Source organism: Hippocampus zosterae, chromosome 6, assembly GCF_025434085.1.
Source record: "Hippocampus zosterae strain Florida chromosome 6, ASM2543408v3, whole genome shotgun sequence".
Taxonomy (NCBI): domain Eukaryota; kingdom Metazoa; phylum Chordata; class Actinopteri; order Syngnathiformes; family Syngnathidae; genus Hippocampus; species Hippocampus zosterae.
In genome coordinates, this window is record NC_067456.1 from 9,474,274 (window position 1) to 9,490,919 (window position 16,646).

At 41.1% G+C, this 16,646-nt stretch overlaps 1 protein-coding gene across 4 annotated transcripts in view; it reads left to right on the top strand.

The window, feature by feature from the left end:
- The window catches only part of LOC127601721 (ADP-ribosylation factor-like protein 15), an 81,545-nt gene that overhangs the window by 35,404 nt on the left and 29,495 nt on the right, over positions 1-16,646 (top strand). For all 4 annotated transcript variants that reach the window (XM_052067289.1, XM_052067290.1, XM_052067288.1 and 1 more), the window contains one exon: positions 6,144-6,352. In XM_052067289.1, the coding sequence (XP_051923249.1) occupies positions 6,144-6,352 (209 nt within the window). The remainder of the gene's footprint in view (positions 1-6,143; positions 6,353-16,646) is intronic.

A 16,646-nucleotide genomic window follows, 5' to 3' on the forward strand; every position in this document is an offset into this window, starting at 1 on the left:
ATTACACAGGGAGACTCGAGCGAGTCTCGTTTTGTTGCGAGGTCGCTCTGATAACTGCAGCAAAACCGTCAAACTGAAGCAAGTATGATCAAATCTTAGTCTTTGACCATTGGGATATGATGTCCATTACAAACGTGACAAATATTTCTCACTCGGCTTACTGTCAGGTACATGGTGACAAGATTGCAATGTGTGTGTGTGCGTGTGTGTGTAAACTGGACTATGATATGACGTCAAGTCTAGACAGACCATTTCACAGTCTGCTTTGATGCCACACTATGACAGCTGATGAAGAGGTGGTCCAAAAAATCCACACTCATCGCTGTTGTTCTTTAGAGCCATGCCTGTCATCACTGGAAGTGCAGAGGCAGATATACCATATGCACAAACTGTATTTTTATATATTTATGTACATACAGACTGAACAGTATTAGTCACTCACAAAGGGTGTTTTGTTCTGCTTTCATGATCAGATTTAAAAAAAAAAAAGAAAGAAAATTGGACTATATAATATTTATTGTGACAACACTTTCAAGATCCCGAGCATTGTGGTGTGTAATTTGGGGCTTATTTATTCTTGCAAAATCACATGAAAGTGAGGTCGACAAAAAAATAAAATAAAATGGCAATATGAAAATTTAAATATTGCTAAGTGTCACTTCAAAACACAATTTTTTAAAAATATAAATAGCATAAATTAAGTTAAACTGAGGCACAATAAATGGTCCTAAATTAACTTTTGTTGGGGTTTTTTCCCCCCTGAAACCGCACAATAGGCTCACCAGGCAGAGTTGAGCATCGCATCACGTTAGATTGGTGAAACAGTCTCGGATTAACCAAAATAGATCATGCAGGCAATAAAAAAAATAGCTGCAGGTAAAAATACAAGTCGTGAGCAGACTGTAGCTCAATCTAATGAAGTAAAAGTTGTGTTATATCTGCTGATGCCCCCGATCTATCAGAGCATCGGTCAATTTCTGTCATTGCCGAGCACAAAAAAACGATCACCCGCATCTCTTATTTTGCAGCCTGCCGCCAACGACAAACCAGCCTTTGTCTTGTTTAGCGTCCCCTCCCCCTTTTCTCAACGTGTGATCGGTATCAGTCATGGTTGATTGAAATCGGTAGCATGAAACCATAATCGGAACACCCCTAGTTACTTCTAAATAAAAATACTCAAGTGACGCTAAGAACTACTCACGATTTTACAAAAACGTAGGTAAGTACCGGTAAATGTAATGCTGCAAATCTCGCTCATTAAGGTAAAATAGGTCAAAAACAAACCAGGCACCGGTAATTTGAAATCTCCTTTGTGAAGATGTCGGTAAATCTTACGCACTGGCCTTTTCATTCTGGTGCTATGATGGACAGGCTTTTCTCAGTTTAGACCTCCGGCAGCAGTTGCGCACCGGAGGGCTGTCCCCCAAAGTTAATGTTAGTTATGACATTGTGGGAGCCATGTGTCACCGATACCACACTGAGCAATAAAGCAAAGGCATTATTTGCTGCAATATGATGTCAAGACAGAAGACATTGCGGCACGCAGTTAAACACAGGCTGTTCCAGGCCATCGTTTCCATTCAACCACTGGTAATGTCGAATGGCATATGGCCCCACTGAGAAAAAAAAAACCCAAAACCCTGCTTTTCTTTATTTCAGGTGAGACAATGTGTGATGGAGTCTTGCTGCTGAGTCTGTATTCTTTGTTTGCTTAGGGTCCTGGGTTTTGATGAGTTCTACTTTACGAACGAGCCAAACATGAGGTCATCCTTTGATTCTTTGCTAAAATGAGGTCTCGTGCGATGATACACTGATGTCTCTCGTCACTTATTCATGACAGAGGTTACCAACAGTTTAAGTTGAGAGTTTTCGAAAAGGCCCGCTTTACTGACATCTTCAGGTTGAAGATTGGAACAGACAGCTCAAATTCATGAAGTTCTGTTCGACTTTTGGTGGGGGGTGGGGGTGTGTGTGGGGGGGGGGGTCGGGATAGGGATTTATTTTGGGCGGGTAAGTCAAATTGGAGGACCTCAGGAGAGTTTGGTATTAGAGGGTCCATTATCATTTTGTGTCAGTGTCCTGGTCCCCGAGAAACCCAGATTGCTCTTTGGATGAATTTTTGTACAGAATATCATATTTTGCACAAGTTTCCTCTGAGTAGCCGCGGTAGTCATTTATTTTTTGGTGTCTGTCGTTTGTCATTTAACTTTGAATTTTCTTTGGTATTTTAATAGTCAGCTGGCCTATTATTTTTTATCTTAGGCGCTTCCGCAGGTTTTTTTTTGGAAAACTCATGTAATGGAAAAGTTTTTGCCACCTTTTTTTTTCAGATTATTAAACCGATTGTAATATCTCACAAAAACAACCAAAGATAACATAAAATAACAAATGCAGTTTCTAAATGTGAAAAAGTAGTAAGTAAGCTTTCTAACCATTACTCAGTCAACACGAGAAGAATTTTCAGAATATGAGGACCATTAAAATCAATAGTTACGAATTGCAATCTTTTGTGTGCACACTAAAAAGTCAACGTTTTCTAATAACTGTTGGGATGTCCTCGTTTATGTTGAGCGCTGTATGTCAAATATTTAGAGTTACCGTATCCTAATTTGTGGAGTCTGGTGTGGTCTCCCACATACATCTGCCAGGGGTCTTAACACATGTGGCACTCCAGGACTTCCTGTTTACTGTTTACTTCCAGACAGCTGTGTTTCAAACGTCACAGCTCTTGATCCACCCTCGGCTCGTTCGTCAGCGAAGTAAGCAAACTGCCAGAACTGGTCCTCGACACCCCCACCCCAAAAGTCCCTTCAACCATTTTGTTTCGAGAACAACTTCAATGAGTCACACTTTACACGTGAGCTGATTAGAGAAAAGTTCTAGACTAGTGATCCTCAAACCTCCTCCACAAATGCCACTGTGATATTATTCATTCATTCATGATATCTTTTCTTGATTCTTCATGTAGCAGCCGAGAAAAGAGGTACGCGTAGCACACTTTGAGAATCACTGTTCTACAGCGACTTGATGTGAATGGCAGGTGCAAAGTCCAAGGCTAAAGTATGTGAGAAAATGTTTCAAGTTGGCTGAGGAACCATTCTTCAATTCTTCCAACAAAAACAAAAATCCATTTGTAGCACAAGATAAACTAAATGTGCCTATCTGGACTCAATTAGTAATGTCGGGAAGAGTAATTTGTTTTTGAAGGGATTCTCAGTAGCTCTCAGCAGTATATTTTTGTTTTTTTTTCCAAATATAGTTCAAATGAAAACGCATAGGGAAGCGGTCCATAGTAAACGTGTTGTAGGCTTAATTATGTGTCCTTAGGTTGTTGAATCCTACCACCTCAACCCTTGAACAAGATGTCCTCATTTTGAACAATGTTTTTGTTTTTTCCTCCGTTGCTTTTAAAAAAACAAACAAAAAACATCATTCTTGTTTTGAATGACTTTGCCAGGTCCGCCGTTGTGTCGATTCCACAATTCACACAATTTACCTTCACTTTCAGTGATCTCTGGCTGAACTCAGATGCACCCAAATAAATGAGAATGTGTCAACGTTGATGAAGTTATTCGAAGCCTTGTTTCAGCTTGTCTTCATCTGCAAGCGAGGGCTGACAAAGTATTTCTTGGCCCAGCTCGAGCTGCAAGGACCGGTGGGTGCGCTGCTTTGACGTGTTTTCCTCTGATCAGATGTTAAGACATTTGATTGCACCGAGACCTTGCTTTGACCCCCCGTTGTTGACTCGTTTACACTTTTCAGACTTTTAGTGGGTTTTTAGTGTTTCGATTGTATACCGCAGTCCAATTGTTAAAAAAAACAAAAAACTTATAATGCCTTCAGAGAACTTCTCTTTCATCGAGTTAGGTCCAATATAGCTGCACTGGTATATAATGTAACAATAGTTCCACATAACACACCAATCTTCACTAAGAAAGAAAGCTAACTTATTTTTCCACGTGACAATCATAGACAGCCATGTCCTGTCACTTCTCATTTCTACATTACATTTTATTTCACAATTGCCACTCAATGCTTATTTTAACCCAGTGGTTCTTCACCTGGGGTTCGATTGAACTCCAGTGGTTCGGTGAGTCTGTCTCAGGGGTTCGACGGAGCCTCTGCCATGGAGGATAAGAAACATGCGACTCAACATGTTAATGAGTTATGACACGCCTCTTTAGCCATCACTGGCTGCAGATGATCACATGACATTGCTTGTCCAATCAGTGCTGTGGGAAATTTAGTTCGCTTAGTCATCAACGTGCGACTGTCGTGATAGTACGTCGTACAATTAAAAAAAAAGTATACTTATCTGTTGAAATTTTATTGACTTTTTTTCTGTGTTTTCACTCATGAAGGGTTCGGTGAATGTGCATATTAACTGGATGGGTTCAGTAACTCTAAAAAGGTTAAGAACCACTGTTTTAACCAAGACCTGTTTTCATAGAAACCCAGAGTTTAAATGAGACACAGCTTCCTACATGCTGTTTCAAACATCCCTGTCAGCGCAAACGTATTCACAGCAAAAGAAACTGTGTAAGAAAGAGCCAAGGGCTTAGGCTCCAGTCTTCCTTGATGCCCTTTCATATTATTTCGAATCTGTGTCTCATGATCTTGTGTTTAGAAGTCCTGCCGTCACACCAATAGGTGGCGGAAGTTGCAAACCAGAGCCAATGAGACGTGACGGACATGGCAAAGATGAGAGGGTCATTCTCAAGTGGCACTTGGATGAACAGCTTTCCTCTTCATCTGGAGGTCTCAGCGGGGAGGGGGAAAAAGGGACGAAGGCTGCGTGAGCACATGGGGGAAGAGGGAGAAAAGGGAAAGGAAGATGTCTCCTCTGTCTTTTTGTGCGGAAGTGACAATTTCAAGTTGTAATTTTTCCAAAGGGTCGGTTTATTTCGGCTCTTTAGCTATGAATTACGGGTGCTATTGAAGCTAGCATCTTTATGTTTGCTCCACTCTATTTTTCAGGACGCATTCTATTTTGTGTTGTGATTGAACTAATGGCTGTAGCAGTTGAATTCAGAGAAAGCTTCACACATGATAACATGCAAATGTAAAATGCGCTTCAAGGATTTATGTCTTATTCAAAATCAATCCCCCATGTGGTCCATATGAAGGAAAAACAACAGTTGAAGGGTTGCGAATGTGGGAGGTCCCCCCCCTGAGTATCTTGGCTCCCGTTCATCTGTTGGAAATGAATGACACCACACCGTATAGAATTTATTTTCAGACAGAGAGGAATGAATCATTAAAATGCAAGTAAAAATACAGAGATCGAACTCTGGACGGAGGCAACAAACTCAACTCACGTCACAAATATCAGCAGTTCGGCAAATAAGGCACAAAATGAGGCTTCGAGCTGTTTAAGCTCCCAGGCGAAGTCGACTGTTCGAATCAACATGGAACAAAGAGAAATTACAAGTTGTGTATTGAGAGCAACCACATAACCGTAAAGTCTGCTAGCTTAATGCCAACACATGATGGGAAACACAGATGGGTCACTTCAAGTAGTTGTGAAACTCTTCTTTGTTTGTGTCTACAGTCCTATATTGTACCTCCCCATGGTCTTAATGAAATTATCAGGTCCTTAAATATTTATTTGCATTCTGTTTAATTATTTTTATCATTCTGGTTATACAAAGTACAATATTATAGAGTGCTATTTTCCTTTTTTGTTGTTGCCCTTTTTCAATTCTTTTGAATAGGTAAAGATGATTTCAGATTTGTTTTGTGTTACGAGCATGGCCATGGAATGAACTAAATTCGTATCTCAAGAAACATTTGTATAACATTTAACCACAATGACACATTCAGGTCAAGGAAAATGTATTCAACAGTTTATTTTTTAAAATATAGTACTTTTCTAATGGTAGATTATTCTGGTGTAAATTGTTTCCTTTCATATATTCTTTGACCTTAAATAGCACCGAAGAACATATTTTTTTTCCCTCTACCTTCAGGGGTCACCACTCGGATGGGTTAAACAGAGAATGACATTTTAAAAACATTTCTTATTTCATTCCTACTTTCACATGATGCCGGTTTTATTTTTCTTACATGCCAACAGTGACATCAGTAATGACAATGACTCCCTCCAAAAGTTGACCATCTAACGGCGTCGCGTCCTTCCGCAGGAGCTGACAACATCAAGAAATATTGGTGCCGCTACTACCAGGGGTCGCAGGGTGTCGTCTTCGTATTGGACAGCGCTTCATCAGACGAGGACCTTGAGGCGGCACGTAATGAGCTACACTCGGCCCTGCAGCACCCTCAGCTCTGCACGCTGCCTTTCCTCATCCTCGCCAATCACCAGGACAAGCCCGCTGCAAGGACGCCAAACCAGGTAACGATGCCCCTCTCGGGACACCTCAGCATAGCTCTGCTACTGACTTTGCCCACGTATGTGGAACACATTTCACCCAATATTAGTTAATAATAGTTTCCGTTGGATTCTGCTGTATTCATCAAGTAGTTCCTAATCAAGCGTCAGATTTATACGCTGGTATTTTAACTGACTTGTCACAAGCACGACCATTCAATGAATTGCACAGGAAGCAGGCTATTGATGTGTACCCTTGGGATATCACCACCACTATGTTGGATGCGTGTCGTACGAGTTCAGCCACCATTGTTTGATGGCCAGTAATAGATTTATGCAGGAAAATGTTGATCACTGCCCTACTCTGATCCCAACACTGATTGGACACGAAGGTGGTGATGCTGCACTGATATCTGGGGCTTCACCTTGAGTCGACTACAACATGTTGGATGATAACATGCATGTTCCATCAGCTGGGCGAACCTAATTCCTTTTTCAGTAGCGTGTGCCAGCCATTGTACCTTACTCTCACACTTCACTGTCCATGTGTTCAATATGAAGAAGTAGGGATGTTATATTTCATGTTTCTCAGGTCATATTACTTGAAACTTTGTAATACAACCGAGCACAGTGGTAATACTCTAGGGAGGTTGTTGAAATATTTACATATTATATCAGGACTGGTGCATTTGTCTTAAAGCACATATTAACCATCGATGCTGTTTTATGTTTCTTCTATTTGTTTTACTTCAGAAGCTTGATAATTAATGGCAGCATACGATGAAATTCAATGAATGAAAAGAATGACAATCATTTTTAATCCTTTGAGTTCTCCCTAAATTAGTTCCCTAAAACTAATTCAACGCACCACTGTATAAAGGACTTGAGTCTTGGGGGTTAAGTAGAGAGCACCGTTTTTTTTTTTTGTTTTTTGTTTTTGCTCACTCTTGAGAGCAAATTGTCCATGAAACAAAAATTTTCCAAAATCATTTTTTAATCTCCCTGCATGTTTTTAACCTCCCTTAAAGCACATAAACTTGTATTGCTCTTTGGCCATTTATTTTTTTGCGATCTAACTTTTATACCGGAATGGCATAATTGTAATGTCGCTACATTTACTTTTGTGTGCATCCTTGAATTTTATTGGACACTCTGCTCTTCTAACTCCTACTGTGGAGTCACTGAGTAAGTAGCAAGTCATCATACTCATGGCCAACTCAGAACCCCATATCAAACATTTGTCTTTGTCTTGCTCGATAATTTGTTGTTCTGACAAAAGATATGAAAGGCATAAATGTCATGGAATAGTCATGTAGTTATGGGTCATGTTATCACCTCCCTGCAAAACACAATCACTCTTTGTGGAGGCAGGGATAGAAAAACAAGGAAATGTGTTCAACCTTTCTTTTTTTCTCTCGATACTCTAGTGTTTTCCTTGCTTGCTTCACCACTCCAGTATAAGATGTTATATGGCTAGTGTTCCCAGTACGACGCTCGCTCATGTTTCAAAAAAAAAAAGCTGGAGCCTCACTTTCCTACAAATGCATTCACTCACACATACATCATCTGCCAAGGACTATTTTAATGTCTCTGAAGGATTCACTTAGACGAATGCCTGCAGCGAGAGCCATCTGTATTTCCTTGCTCGGACCACCGGTGTTACGGCTCTGAAGGGATGGGAAATCCGCTCTGGGAAATGATAGTGAGAAAAGTCTTATCCCAGATTCTGTTAATATGACCCAAAGTGGAACCTTTTGACTGCCCCTCAACCAGTTGAGCTTGATTTAAAGTTATTAGTATGGATTAATTGCATTTGTGCACAAATCACAAAAGTCACGGAAACCCACTTATCTCACTGATGGTTTCGATTACAAGCGCTCACAACGGACGCGGCAACACTGCTCTTTTTGTTGGTGCCCATAACGTAGCAAGTTCATCCAGCCTGTTAACTGCGCGCACTGGCTTACTGGTCTTAGCGTGATGTGTCCTTTGCCATATTTGACCCTCTGTTGTATCAATTTCTGGAAGTATTGACTTTTTGCAACTGTTTGCAAACACCAATGACACGTGTGACAGGCTGATGTGGATGGATGAATGGGGAAGGATGTCGCCCAGAGGCCTCATTGGCACTTTGTTGGGAAGGCCATGTCAGTTCAACTGAATGACTTACATAAAGTAGGTCTGCTTCTATTACTGATGTGATGTGTGCCTTGTTCAACTATGCAAAATCCATCATTGGGACATTAATGCTCTGATGATCATGATGCCATTTTGTATTTATCTATGCTATTTATGACCTGGAAGCCCATTCTCACGTTTCCCCTGCTCATTGCACTCAACCTACTTTCAATATCACCAAATATGACTCAAATGTACACATTGAGATGTGTAGGAAAAGTTCCAGGACGGGTGTCACAAAATTCCATCCATCAATTTTCTAATCTGCTTATCCTCACGAGGAGCGGGGGTGTGCTAGAGCCTATCCCAGCTGTCTTTGGGCAGTAGGCGGGGTACACCCTGAACCGGTTGCCACCCAATCGCAGGGCACACACAGACAAACAACCATCCACACTCACACACCTAGTGACAATTTAGAGTGTTCTATTAACCTGCCGTGCATGTTTTTGGAATGCAGGAGGAAACCAGTGTACCCAGAAAAAATGCACGCAGGCGCAGGGAGAACATGCAAACTCTACACGGGAAGGGCAGAGTCAGAATCAAACCCAGTACCTCTGCGCTCCGAGGCAGACGCGCGAACCAGTCGACCGGCGTGCCAGCCAATCGACCACTGTGCCGCCCTCACAAAATTCCAACAAGTTATCCCCTTTACAGCTCTGTATTCATGGGTCTCGTGATGTCATCCACGTGTTCAAAACAGATCCCGTTGATGGCCTCCTTGAGCTTGGGAAAGAGGGAATAAACCTCACATGGAGCCTGGTCAGATGTGTTGCTCTACATAGATTGTCTCGTCAACATTTTGAGGGCCGCAACGCACTGAACTCCACTCAACGATCTCCAGTGTACGGGGTTCTGTTACAAATGAGCCTCCGAATGCGATACAAGCTCAAATAGTTCACAGCACATGGAGTCCTTATGCGATACTTCCTAGTTAGATTTGGAAGCATTGCACAGGGTTTGTAGTTTAGGTCTGAATATCCTTTAACTTTTCTGATACACCTTGTACAAATAGGCTGAAACTGTTTGACTTAATAGCGAAACTGAGTGACGAAAATAGCTCTGAGCATTGGCCTTAAAATGAATAGAATTCCCAGAGTGGGTTGATTTTAAAAAATAATGAAAAAAAGAGACAACTTGCCAATGTGAACTCGTTTGTGGTTACACTGTTGTAGCCTGATCTATTCATTTATTAGTCATCGATGCTGTTTGTATTATGTTTAAGATTACATTCTTACAGTGTGGATGTATTATCACTGACTCACGGCTGTGTCACTTGGTATTCAGTGACTCACAAAAGAAGCATTGCCGAGATGAAACCGCAACAAGTCACTGCCCACACCACGTGCATCCTTGCCTCCGTACGGCTTCCCGTCAATGAAGTCATGGCAGTCTTGCCTTCAGATTGTTGTCCCCCCCAACCCCCAACACTCTTGAAAAGAAACAAGGAAATAGTAAGCTTCTGCGACCACTGGAGTGTGCCAGAAGAAAGCAGCGGGCCTCCATATGTCAACCAAACATTTTCTCAACATCTGCAGGGGTCTCCTCCAAGGCTGTTTAAGGGTGTATTGAATCATCCGATTGACAGTTGAAATGGTCTATGCTGTGTTTCAGTATCATTTCAATTAGGCATGGTCCAGGTGTCAGATTCTGGAAGTATGATAACCTTGAGCAATTATCAACTTTTTCTATTTTATTATTTACCAATATAGACAACATTTGTTTTCTTGGTAAGTATGAAAGAAAATCAATGATTATTTATCTAGATAACATCAAAATTACAGTAAATTAAATTACAAATAAAGTACAATTATGAAAGTATCTCTTTTCCGCTGTGTGAAGTGATGTCAGTTTTGCATATTATTTTGGATTATTATTTTGCATATTGTTCTTGGAAAAATACCCAAAAGTAGCTGACTTTTTGGACAAGTGGAAAAGTCGTAGATCTCACTGGCGTCATTCACTGCCAAAGACGTTTTTAAACGTCTTTTCAGACTTGGTCCAGAATTGGCTGGTACTGAATGAGTTAATTTCTCCCGCCTGTAAATTGTTTGACGCAATAACCTCATTACTGCAATCATCCCTTTCCGTATTAATAAAATTTGCATTTGCTTCTGAATTATAAATTCCCTTTCTGAGGTAAATTATTCAAAAAATAAGAGGTTCTTCTCAATTGTTTGTCTTGTCATGACTTATTGATAAAGGTCAAGATGCTCCACTAAGGCGCTTAATATTAAATGACAGTTACACTTTAAGAGTACACAGGTACGTGTTTGAAACATGTTTCAATAGTGGCCCTGGTGTAAGTGCAGTTACGTCTCCTCTGCACAGGTCAGAAGTTCAGCTCAAGAAACATCCTTGTCCAACAGTATCCAATCCTGTAGCAGGGTTGTGAGACTGTGAAGTTGGCCCTATTTTGGTGTGACTCCTAAAGTATACGAGTGTTTTTTATTCTGTGGATGAAGCTCTATTTGTTGGAAAATTGTTTGAGAATCAATGTTGGTACCGTTTGCCAATGCTTCACTACTACGACCACACTATTCTTTTGTAACATCTTTTGGGTAAACTGCTTTTTAACTGTTACCTCAACATAAACTTGAAAAAGAAGCAATCGGAAAGTCATCAAAGAAACTCGCATGTAGTGTTGCCTCTTCCTCTCAAAATACTAACATGATGTCACCTGTGCCCTATAATAGAAACCATATATACCCAGTGTATCAGTGTTTCATTATTCATTAGAATTTCCATTAGCTTTTTACATGGAAGTCGTCTTCAGGGTCAGTGCACAACGCTTTTCAGACGTTTTGAGCCACTGGAGTTACTTCAAGCAAACTTTCTCAATGCAGAAGCTCCCCCCCCCCCCCCTTTCTTTCTGTGGTCATGACACATACTGGATTCTAACATCACGGCCAATTTTGATGAAAGCAGTTTCACAAAATAACTTCCTGGTCAAACGATATGATAAGTAGGTTTCATGGTGTCATTAAAATGAGGTGTGAAATGACCAGAAACTATAACATGGATGGGCAAATTACAAGCTGGAGGGGGCCCCATTTTCTCATCAATGTGACTGGGGGGGCCACATAGTAACATGCACTGCCTAACCAGATGTAGGGGGAAAATCCCTTGAAATATGGAGAAAATACATACCTCAATGCAAAGTACATGCTCTTAATAGATTTCATTTTTTATGCTATATAAATCAGCATGTATTGTATTGTATTATTTTTTCAGTACATGTATAAAAGATCACCTATCCTAATCCAACAATAAAGGGCTTTAAGACAACAAAATAACCCTATACTGTATTTTTCCCCCAGTGCAGTCGGACTCTTTTCCATAAAAAATTACCATTCAAGGCCGGCACAAAACTACGGAAGAGGATTAGGGCCAATTAAGGAAAAAACTGCACTTAGTGCAAAAAAGAAAAAAAAATTCCACAAAAAATAACCTCAAAATCTTTGATGTACTGTTTGTACTGCATAGCATAACAAATCCGCAAAAAAATAATTAATAATAAAATAAAATAATAGGCCTCCACGGAGTAGAGGGCAGTATAAGACCCAGTGTAAGCACAACTAAGCCGCGTCTGCCATCTACAGGTAAATGCTGATATTACAACCTGAAACGACAATCAACTCCTGCCTATTTGCAGATTTTTTTGGGGGGCCAGGGGGTTATTTTGTCCAACATTGTTCAAAATACCAGTTGAGTTTTTTACAATACAGCTGCAAGCTACTGCTGACCGCTGTCAAGTTCCTGTCATAAAGGTCAAATGCTACGGGGTTTAAGGTGACCTACTTTTTTCTTTTTGGAAAGTAGTGTGCAATCATATAAAATATAGAGTAAAAATAACACTCGTAAACTAACACACAAAAAGTTTTTCTTCCCCCTCCTCCCCTCTCTCCCACGCGGTCGACTTGGGTGTGTATAACGTTACAACCACTGATTGAACCCTAGAAACAAACCCACGTTGAGTCACTAATTAACCTCATGAATGCACTTTATACTTTTGATTTTGCCACCATATGCGAGAAATTAAGTTTCGGTATGAGGATTTATTGGAACAAGGATCCCGTGTGCAACAGGTTTCCTTGGGAATTCCACTAAGCTCCAAAGACGCCAGCTGCATTGCAGGTTCTTGTGAATATTTGACATTGGAAAAAAAAACTGGAAGAAACCTCCCCTAGTGATCACACCGTATACAAATGACGTCCCCGTTTTGGCCTCCTACTCACCAGAACTGCTGTGTTGACAGAAAAGGTGGCTCGTTTCCTCAACATACAAACACACTGGCATTGGCTAGCGCTGTTTTCTCACAGCACTCCTTGTTTACAGCACCACATTCGTTACTGAGGGTGTTTCTTGCACAGCCAGAGCGAGAGGTGAAAGAAGGTGCTGGGGTGCCCTAATACGGCTCTGCAGACCTGCTGAGGCCTCACTAGGGCTCTCTGTGCTGGTGCAAGTGTTTGTCAGGAGCTGGGGGTAGGTCTGGAGGAGTTGTAAGGAAACGTGGGACAAAATTCCTTGTTGACATCAATCTCCTGCCATTGGGGTGGGGGGTGGTAGGAGTGAAGGGAGGTCACCCTGTTGATATAACACCTCAACAAAGCAGGTCTGTTTGGATGGTTGGGCCTAATGGGCTCCGTCCACGAGAAGCTCTTGTTTTTGAAAATGCTGTTTTGAGTTTGTGGCGAGAAGTAGAGCTCTCTGTGGTGGTTAGCACTTGTGCAAACTGTAGGTACAGAGGGAGTATGTGAAACCGGAACTGGTGATACTCTGTAATCCCTAAATCAAATCACAGTCCGAGCTGACTTTTGTGGGAAATAGATGGAATGACACAAGTGATGAAGATGAAAAGATGAAGGGGTCGTTGGCTTGTAAATCCAGTCTTATTACCCATGACGGCAGCTCCGCTTTAAAATCAAGGACTAGAAGAATCAAACTTTGATGTCAAATCCCCAGATGACAGAACAGATCACCCCCACTCCGACAGTCTCAAGGTAATCTGGTTCTGAATCATCCCTTTAAACTTTAGTCGAGCATGAGGAAAACAATGCCTGGTCTGAGTTGGAGGACATCTGTTTTCACTGGACAAAATCAAGATCTGCTTCTGCATTGTGACAAGAGTTACAGCACATAGACAAGCTACAACTCAGATGTGTAGTCGCCTTATAAGACCAGAACATTGAATGACTGTGAATGACGTCACCTAGTTTTAAAATATCATTTCTAGGATTAACTTCCCTACAGTGCGGACAACATTATCAAGAAGCAGAATGGAGACAGTCAACACTCGACCAGTAAACATGCAAACGTATCATTAATCATCAATTTGCCATCTTTTGACAGAAACAGTCAGACAGTCACACATTGGCTCAGTGACGCAGACGCTTCGTACGTCTCATGGATGTGCTTTCGGCTCACCCGAGGAGTCATTTTCTCTGGAAAAGAAGCTTTTGTCTGGGCTCCTCTTGACTACTGCTGACGCAATCGAGAGCTTCTCTCCCATCGTCGTCAGAATCTGCACAAATAAAGTTTTCAACAGCAGTTCAAGGTAGAGGCCCTCTTGGCTTTGCACTTGCTGCAAACGCGATTCACGCTGAGTTTTCATATCAACCCTTTCCTGCAAACTGTAACTTGATAACATGATAAACTCTCCACTGTCGTAGCCGCTGTCCCTGAAAGGGTTCAATTCCAGGTCATAATGCCTAGGCGGTTGCGATCGGTGCGTTAGCTGTAATAATTTCCGACCAACCGTAGAGGCAGGTGAATATTTTGAGCGGAAAAAAAAGATCCCTGCTATATGGCATGGAAGTTCAGTTGTTCTCCGAGCTCGTGAAACTGCATGTTCTAATTTCATTTGAATATCCTACAAAAAATTCTGTCAAATAATTGAGTATTCGGATAAACTATATTTTTGCTTGTTTAAAGAGCAATTATGACAAAAGACAATATAAGACAATTTACTCAATAAGTAATTACCTGTTACCATCCTGTTAATGAAAAAATCTATTTTTATTTCTTACATTCACACTGTGCATAGCAGCAACCCGTGTTGCCCTTGTCGATTAACATTTTCAATCAGGCCATTTCAAACACAAATTTCAGTTAAAAAAAAGCATTTCTTGCATTAAAAAAAACAAGGCATTAATTCAATAAAAAGACATTAACAGCCATTTTGCAACTTCACTTGAAGAGCGACCATTTTAACATGCCAGATAATACAGTTGGTTCACGGCTGTGTGTTATTGAGCTTAGACCAGCCGACTAGAAATAAGACGCTCGATGTTTTGGAAGTGTACACACCAAAATGAAGACACCTCTCAATGTTTTCTTCATGTGACTTCAGTAAAACTGAACAAAACTTCCAAGCAATTTAGAAAGGGTTAATGAATGGACTTGAAAGAACACGTTAAGATACTGGAATGCTATGCACATCCACTGGTGATGTTGCTCTGATTAAACAAGAGTAGTTTTGTATCTCACTCTCAAGTGATGGAGACATCCAGTTCGGTGTGTTTGGTGCAGTGACAACCATAAGCGACACTGCCGTTGCAGATTAAGAGGGTGGCTTGGTCATGGTTTAGAGAAGTAATTGTTAGCCATCTTTTTTTGTCTCTATTTCAGTAAGCCTGATAATATAGTGGGCGGAGTGGGGGCATTGGGGGGGCCCGGCTCCCTGTTTGATCATTGATCTCCGTGACCCCATTTGAAGGGTCTTAATCTCTCAGTTGACCTCCTCCAGGATATTTTTGAGGGAGGGTGACAGGGGTGGATGTTTACTGGGAACCATCAAGAGTGAGGATACTGTGGTGAAAGTGATTGCGGGGTGGGGGGCTTTTTCCACTTGAGTGGAGTGTGGTGTAATGAGCCTGGGAGGTCTGTGGATGCACGTTTATATGCGATGTGGCACTTTTTAGTGTTCTACCTGTAAAATAGAAACTGCTATTTTTATTTCGGATATCTGGTTACTATTGTTAAAGTTGTGCAAAACAAAACCAAAAGATCGTCTCATCCGACTGTCTCAACTCAGATCCTTCTTGCAATGTTTGTCCGTCGTGCAAATGTATGCCTCTTTCCCCAAAGAAGATTTAAGGCTAACTTTCCTTCAGCTTTTGTTTCTCGAGACTGCCAGGTACTATTCTTCATCTCAATAAGAGGATAAGAAGATGTCCATCCGTCTTTGGGGCTCGAACTGATTGTTGTGACGGGAAAACCAGGCTCCACCCTTCTATAGAAATTTGGACTGTACTTAGCGTGCTACATTTGGAAAAGCATTGGCATTGTGCCACCCCAAATCAAGACAAAAACTCCCTCAAACTATTTAAATGTCTCCTTTAACTCCATTTAGTACAATCACAGACTTGATGCAGTTAATTTTTTTCCCTCTTGAAAGCAATCACGCATGCATACAGTACATGCATTGTTGATTATCAAACTGTATTTGGACAATTGACCTAACTTGAAGTGATTCTTTTCATTTTATTCCCATGAACAACAATATGTAGTTTTGAAACCACTCTTATGTCAGACTTTGCAAACGTTTATTTGAGAGATTGACCTCCTGATGATGCCGAGACATTCGGATGTTCTCATTATTTCGAGGCTTCCGTGTACATTGTCAAAGTTGAGCTAATTTATGAAGAGAGGAGTAAACAGGAAGAGAGAAGGAATAAGGTGGGGTGACTGTTTTCATTTGAGTGTCTTTGAATAATCAGGTTGCTCTTCATGGAGACCACCAAATGAGAGGAGTATTTTTGGACAAGGTGTGTAGCTCTAGCACACCCATCCATGACAAGCCCGCAGATGTCTGCACATGTGACTTAACCGTCGTGTTTTACACCGCTAAACCTTTCTGCTGTCGGCCAACTGTGTGGGCAATCCAGTGGTCACACTTAAGCGCAGAGGTGCGAGTAAGTCACATAAGGTGCAAATCAGACGTGCGTATCAAGTCTTAAGTCACAAGTAAATGTGGCAAAAAAAGTGCAGCACCACTAAATTTCTAAGAAGTGGAGTCTAGTCTTTACTTGTGCTTACGTAAAAACTCAAGTCAAACTTGCTCAGTCACAACTAAATCCTCCACACATAAACCACTATGCACTCAATATCTGTACTTGTGCTAGTGAGCAAAACGAATACA